The sequence below is a fragment of the Micropterus dolomieu genome, linkage group LG11 (assembly GCF_021292245.1).
Source record: "Micropterus dolomieu isolate WLL.071019.BEF.003 ecotype Adirondacks linkage group LG11, ASM2129224v1, whole genome shotgun sequence".
NCBI lineage: Eukaryota > Metazoa > Chordata > Actinopteri > Centrarchiformes > Centrarchidae > Micropterus > Micropterus dolomieu.
In genome coordinates this window covers 11,742,210-11,750,238 of record NC_060160.1, presented here as the reverse complement: position 1 = coordinate 11,750,238, position 8,029 = coordinate 11,742,210, and the positions used below count along the sequence as shown (strand labels likewise).

The window sequence follows — 8,029 nt, the reverse complement described above, 5'->3', positions numbered from 1 at the left end:
CACATATTTTAAGCCACACACACAAAGTACATTTTCAGCCTTGTCAGTGATGAGCTATCAAGACATTCTGGGCAGACATTGCCCTCTGCAGGGGAACAAGGACAATTTCACACAGAAGTTGTAACCACCCCGTGTTTGACTGCAGTGCCACTGTACGTTTTCTTCTGGTCTGAATATTTTTGTCAATACAAAAGAGAGACCAGTCAGACAGGGAAAAAGACTTAAACAGTAATTAAGAATCCCATACTATAACAGTCCTTTTTTAAAAATTTATATTATATATATATATATATATATATATATATATATATGTATATATATATATATATATATATTGTGTGTATGTATGTATATCCGGGGGCACAACTTGAAAAAGTGATGAATTTGGAGATAGAGTTCACTGTGCAAGATTGACAAAACCTAATAATAAAGATTTCAATAGCCCTAGTTGTCAAATACAATCTTTACCTACAGTAAGTCATTTAAATACACACATACTGTAGAACCAGTACATTCATTTAAACTTGGTGAAACAACTCAGCAGAGGTAAGCATGCAGATATGCACTCACCAGCCACTTTATTAGGTACATCTGCTCAGCGGGTGCCACTCCTGTCAGCTAAGAACAGGAAGCTGAGGCCTTACTATTTTACTTCATACTGTGACTTCTGCAGAAATCCCCTGTAATATAGAAACACCACACAGCATCTCATTTAATTGTAACGACCATTTCTTCATTGATCTTCTGAGGCCGTGTTACCCTGGGTTGCCACATTAAGCAAAACTATTTTAACACTGATTTGAGGTGAGACAGCAAAAGGCACTAAAGAAGAACCATTTTATTTTGATTGGACTTTATTTTACACCTTACAGTATTATAGAGACTTGGGATAAGTGTGACATGAGCATAGTTCAAGAATGAAGTGAGAATAAGCATATCAGACAGAGAAAGTGACAAAAAGACCCTTTAAGCTTTTGGCAGCTTATTGTTCATGAGTAGAGAAAATCCATGTGATTAAAACACACAAATGCAATAACAATCAAAGAACACCCAAATGTGCAACTTCTGATTCCAATGTTTGATAGAATTGTTAAAGCTGGTTATAAAAAAGGACACTATGTGTGTGTATATATATATATATTTTTATTAAAACAATAAACATCCAAAGTGTTAGAGAGAGGAATACAAGCACAGTAACATTTAGGCAACTTGAAAGTTTCAGTATGAACTCAACTCAAGATAAGGTTGTCGGTGCATTGTAACGTCATGAATTATAAAATTCAAAATATAAAAAGAATGAAATACATCTCGTTTGTGAGGGCGGTATCTTACCAGTGAGGAAGCCAAAGTTACAGTCACATTTGAAACATTGTGTCCTATACCTATTGGTATATACATCTTGATATTGACCAACCCAAATTATTCAAAAACAATAAAATATGGCTATTGAATGTTTACAATTGAATTACAGCTGGGAGTAATTTGAAACATCCCATGCACAAATGAGCTCTACAGACAGTGAGATAGTACTAGAAGAATTACATGTTTTGCTTTTTACAATGCAGAAGCTGGTTTACTGAATTGCCCCCCACTCCCCTTAACATAAATTATTATACTTAAAAAGCTTATTTTCAAAACAGAGTTTAAAACTTCAAGTGCATTTCAAAAACTGTTGGCAACTGTATTCCATGTAGTTTTGGTAGCTTTTTAATGGTAAACAAGTCAAACAAAGGAATAAAATATTTTGCTGTTAAAATGTTGAAAACATTTTGACTAATACTGTACATTTTGAAATGATGGACATAACAGATTAAAAGACTGCAACGTTCAAGAATCAAAAGAGAGGACACATTCAATTGAAAATAAATACTTTTGGATTTATTGATGTTCAGGGGTAGAGTTAATGTTGTTTTCTCCACAGATGTGATTATTTCTTTCATCTGATATCCCACACCTTTGCCGAAATATCTGTCAGGGTACAACCTAAGCACCTGGTTAGAAAATCTAGGCTATCTTCAAGTATGTACGCGGTGTTTTTTTCATACATACATACATACATACATACATACATACATAGTCACACCTGTGTAACCTGTGAGAGGGTCTGTCACTCATGAATCAGACTCCATCATAATCACTGCAGTGCTAATAAATAACCCTCAACAATTAATAACCTGTGAGACTAGATGTTCCATGTCTTGGTTGTTGATAATGACTTGTGAGCATGTGTGTGCTCACATTAGCGTCTGGGCATATCAAAAGGGGAGGTGTTTTGAGTGGCCGTGGTTATCAAATACAGTCATGGCTGTGGCTTGTAACTTTTTTTTTGGCAAACAGAAGCATGAAACATTCTGCAGACAGTAGCGTTGTTAAGCCCCCGCTCGATGGGTCACCATCATTAGATGCACCAGAATACAATAACTCAAAACAATATGTTAACATTGTTAAGTAATCATATTAAAAAGTTTTAAAAGGAATAACATCTGGAATCCTTCTCCTGTACAGCGACGATTGTTGATCCCCACCCCCCTAGTTGGTTTTGGCAGTGGTCTAACACTTGTGCTTCATGGCAAGCTGTGGAAAAATTGGGGTAGAGGTTGAGAAATAATACAGAAAGAATTTTGAGCATCTCAGCAAAATGTTGGGCAGTAGATGTAATAGACTCTCAAAACAAAAAACAAAAGCAAGCACAGTATACATAAAAAAGGTTCAGATTTCACTATTTTAGAACCATTCCACAAAAGGAGAAAAGGCTGGAAAGCAGCCAGGGTGTACTGGTGTTTTTTATTCAGGCAATGACAAGGCCACATCATTTATCTCATTAACAAGGTTTCTAATGGGCTCGCCTGGAGGCTCATTAGAGAGATGACCAGGGCCACCAATCTCATATAAAGCTACAGGGTATGGAGACATGAGGATAAAAGAAACACTCATTTACACAAAAATGCGCGCGCACACACACACACACACACACACACACATATACACAGACTACAGACTGAGCATGAAGTATGTTGCCGTAGAATGAGAACTGAATTCTCCAGATCAAACAAGTGGGGGCAGTAGAGCAGCGTGCAGAAATGAAGGGTCTTGATTCAAACTGAGCAGCGCAGCTAAATCCACTGCTATCACAAAGTGAAGAAATGGGGTTGCAGAAGTGAACTAAAAGGAAAAGAGTCAAGGTGACACTCTCACAGCGCTGTAGACGTTGGACTAGACTCTAATCTGAAGCTAGACTATGTGCAGAGTTCCACTTACAACATATGCAGTGTCAGGAATTACATCTTTATCCGTCTGTAAGACTACTAACTGCTTTTAACAGAGGGCTTCAGACATGCAACATGATGAGTCTAGATGATTATGTGCAAGATAAATGATAAGTTTGAAACATATAATATAAAAGCTAATGGCAGCGAATGAAATGAGAAACGACAGCAAATGAGTGATTCTTCATGGGGGTCCTACAGTCATTCTCTCCTGAAACCAACAGAGCCAGGGCATTTTTCTCGGCTTATCACAGTTTTTGTAATTCATCACGGTAGGGAAGCTCATCTATGAGCAGTAAGAGGGCCATGCATGGGTCTTGAAATGTCTTTCAATTATTACACCATCACTAGTATGACATTATGCATCACTCAAAACAATAATTTCAACAGGCAGTGGATGGCTGCACTATTAAAGTTACTGACATCCCACTTTAGAGGGCACATGTGTATCACCACACTAGCAGCCTAATTTTATACAATAAGCTAAGCTGCAAACCCAGGGATGTGTGATATACTGTGTACTATTATAAAGACGGCTATGATGATCATAATCAGGTGCGCTCGTTACAAAGTAATACATTTCTTCTTTTGTTTTCCAGCTCCAACAAGCCCCAAAGTGTATTTCTTATAGATTTACCAGTGTAAGCAGCATGGTACGAGATGAAAAGAAAAAGAAAAGTGCCGACTTCTGTTACCTCTGAATTATTTACATTCCTTTAGCCCACCGATCAAAAGAATCAAAACAGCTTTTCATAAAAATTAATCCACGTTATGAATCCTGTCATGTGAAGTCAATCGCTCTGTCTGCTAACTTCTGCCACACTTCTCTCATCAAAATAAAAGCGCATAAGCAGTCCGTCTGAGGTAGATCAAATGAATGACGTGTATTTGATATTACTGGATAATTTAGTAAGTGATATTCTGTTTGAAATAAATAAATAAACAAACTGTTTCATAGTAGCCTATTTCAGTTTTGTGCAAGAGGAATTAAAGACCTTTCCCATATGGACACCTGTCCAAATATAGGCAGGGTCAATTCGGTGATTTTAGCAAATAAAAGCCTGGGCTATTAATCAAAGTTTTACGGTATTCTACAGCATATGAAGTGCGACTCAAGTGTCAGGATTCCAATGCACTGTATTAAAATACATAACGGTAAACCCACCCTGAGGTTATGCATTGTTATGGGTCTTGCGAACATATTTACTCACCTTGTGCGCAGTGACAGCGAACTGTTCGGCACTGTTCATCATGTCTGCAGTCCTATCTTCAGCCCGACCTAATCGCTCGCCACGCTCATTCAGAGCCTGGCTGGCCTTCTGTACAGCACTCGTCACACTGTCTGCAGCTGAGTGTAGTATACTGTTACCTACAGATAGGGGTGGGAGTGAAGAAGCAAGAGCAAGCAAAGAGAAGAATAAAAGTAAGGTATGACACAAAAGGGGAGAGTAAAGACAAAGGGGGAACACTTTGTGATTCCTTTGGTGAACAAAAGAACATAGGAGGCCAGCTGTGACAAATGAACTTGTGGCATTAGATGGGTGCAGTTTAATCAGTGACCCTGAGCATTAGTGTTAATGGTGGAAGACAAAAACATGAAAAAGTGGCTTCCATGGGGTGCACCGTGGGAAGGTGGCTAATGAGTTTTCTTCAAAAGGTGATTTACTTCAAGGAAAGATCAAGTGAAATTAACCTTTTCAAACTTCAAAGTACGCAACAGCAACACATGCAACACTGGATTTTCTTTTTAAGAAGCATGTCGTCCCTGTTAAGATTCAGCACTGCCTTTCTTCAGTTTTGAACTTGCAGTGCCACCTCTGCGATTACTCTCCTGGATGTGTGGTTGGCTGCATGGCCAGCCCTGGAGACCTTGTAGTGGATATAAGACAGACAACACATCTTCCGATAACCGTGGCAGCCCTGCGGAAGTTTCCTCTGACAAGCCATTAATCTACTGCACGTTGGGAGTGCTGCTGTTATAGGCTACGCTAGCAACCAGACTGGGAACAGCACCTCCCTGCTGCTTTCTTTTTGTCGGCAATACAGATTTATATGCATTGTTCCAGAGGGTTATAATATGTCATTTTGTGTAGATGTATCTGATCTGAGCATGCAAGTTAGGGAAAAAAAAAAAAAAATCCGCTTTGTTTTTGAAGTTGTCGCCTGCTGCTCATTTTAACAGCAACCTTTGATTTCCCAAAGAGACTCAAAGGAGAGTTTCAGTCTGTGGTGGCAAGGTCCTGACAAGCAATTTTAATTAAAACACTAAAGTGGCACCACAGTGTTCACAATGTTACAAAAAGACAAAAATCCACAATTACGCTTTCTCATACCTAACTTTAAAACTGGACAAGTGAAAACTAATAAAGAAAAAAAACAAACAACAATGAAAAGACTGAACAGAAAATAAGCTAGATTCAATATCCCAAGGTCTATATCCTTAGATATACAGTAAATGTCTTTGAGGGGAAGAAACAGGCTGAGCAAAGCTTGAAGGTACTGACTGTATTAAGACATGACAAGCTTGATTCTATCTGCACCCACAGGAAACTGCAATATAGTGTGTGTATGTCCCATGGCATCAAGGCAGGTAGGTTGAGTGACAGATAATTGGGACAGCTCTGCTGCAGTGGGATATATGACAGCCCAAAAGCAGACGGCGAGGCCAACTGGTGTTCCTTCAAAGAAGTTAACGCGATTCGAAGTCAAAGTAGTTTGTGTAGAGAAACACCTGTGCCGCATACACAAGGACGGATGTGTAGATGTTCATACCCACACCTATGCACCCAAAAGCGAAATGGAAACGCATGCATTTACACATTGCCTTCAGTCAATTATCCAGAGACTACAGTGAATGAACCACAGACTCCAGACCCCATTGTACATGACGAACACATCTGGACCAATGATGAAATAAGCTTCATACTTGTCAGGATTCCTTTTTCATTTGGTCAAAGGTTGAAATATTAGAATCTGTCAACAGCATACAAGAATGCCACAGTCCACAGCTAAAATGTGAATGTAGTACTTTAAATAGGAACTCTGAACCATGTAGAAAAGCAAAGTGCACGTGTAATGATCATACATTATAAATGTAGAGTCTGGTTTAAATTGGCTAAACACATCAAAAAAAAAAACATTTCTCTGAGAGGCTTCAGGTCTTTACTAGAACAAATAAGACCTTTTCACCTTCAGACAGATTCCTCTTAATCCTCTCCTCCTCCTCCAGAGCCTGGGAGTAAAACTCCCATCATCCTCAATATAACCCCCTCCATGCCATGCACTCAGTGAACATCTTTATTTGTCTGCACACCATTTTTTCCCCCCTTTCTCTGGTGCCTTTCTTCTCCATTCTCAGAGATCAGTGACGGGCTGTAGCGTGGGCTCCCCCAGCAGAGAATGTAATTACAGAGAAAGCAGGGTGGAGACATTCTGGAAAGCTTATGAAGAGGCGGTAGCATCAGGAGCTAAATGAAACATGATGTTACGTGGTGCCATCGCTGTGATCTAAACTATGAGCTTTAGTGACTCGTAACGTAAAGGGGAAGCTGATCAGCCATCACTATTATCAGTGATGGCTGATCACATGAAAAGCGGTTCTTTTATGTAATTAGGAGGTCCACTGGTATTAATGCAGTATATATTTTTTATATTTATATATAAGTTTAAAGAACTTGTTATGATACTTATGTTGCACTAAGTCAGGAGCTTTTTGTGAAGATTTTATCAACTTACACTGTTGATCGAGAATGAACCACAGTGTGAGGCCAAACCTACAGCACTACATCCATGACACACCTCTCTCAACAATGCAGGAGGAATGTTGTTGCAATACCCCATGTTATCGTAATAAGCCAGGGTTTCGTTAACAATAGAGACTGAACAGAAAGGGCAATGTTGTTTTCAGGCAATAAAAAATTCCAGAAAATAAGAATGTGCAATGGCAAACATAACAAGGAAGGGGAAAGATCATTTAAAGTCAACCCATCCTTTTCCAGTTCTGCTGCAAGCAGCAGATTACAGGCTGCACTGCCGTGGCACTAAAGAAAATAAGCTGATTGTTATCAACAGGAACATGTCAGATACACTTCACGAGATGTTGTCAGTTAAGTCACAGCAAATCTCAAAGCATATGGGATGGATTAGACTCGATGGTTGACTTCAAGAACAAACACACCAACACAATAAGATCCATTCAAAGAATACATGCTACAATGTCTTTAGTATTTTCACTTCAGCAGCGTATATTGCCACTGTGTTAGGATAATGCTGTGGGGTGTGACGTGTGGGTGTTTGAAGGGAAAGAGTGTCCTAGAATAATTTATGTTAAGTATTAGAGAGCACACTTATCTGCACTTCAACAAGTACCATCAAAGATTCTCCCTATTACCCAGATATTACCAGAGGGCTTTATGCTGCTGTTATTCATCCAAAGAAAAATATGAAACAGTCTGTCAAGGATTTCTATAAATGATCCCAATCCCTTTCAAAGCTTTACCTACATATCTAGAGCCTCTTGCCTCACAAGTACTCAGTTTGGGTCTTCTCTTCCCAGTTTCTGCTATTATGAGACAGGCAATATTAAAACATCTCATCACTTTTGTTCTGTAGATTTATGACATACAAGAGTGTAAGGTTTTAAAAATCAAGACTGATCTATTCACAGTGACAGAGTAAATCACAAATTCCCTTTTCCAGTTTCTAGAAGTTATAACAGAGTCGAGGACAGGCAGCCAAAAAAGGAAACAAGGAAGCGTGTGAGG

General features: G+C 38.9%; 1 protein-coding gene across 3 annotated transcripts in view; it reads right to left on the bottom strand.

The window, feature by feature from the left end:
* Positions 1-2,044: 2,044 nt before the first annotated feature.
* Positions 2,045-8,029, bottom strand: part of stxbp6 (syntaxin binding protein 6 (amisyn)) — a 64,738-nt gene continuing 58,753 nt past the window's right edge. For all 3 annotated transcript variants that reach the window (XM_046063449.1, XM_046063448.1, XM_046063451.1), the window contains 2 exons: positions 4,478-4,635; positions 2,045-2,574 (listed from right to left, as the gene is read on the bottom strand). In XM_046063449.1, coding sequence (XP_045919405.1) covers positions 2,551-2,574; positions 4,478-4,635 — 182 coding nt within the window. In that variant the 3' untranslated portion in view covers positions 2,045-2,550. The remainder of the gene's footprint in view (positions 2,575-4,477; positions 4,636-8,029) is intronic.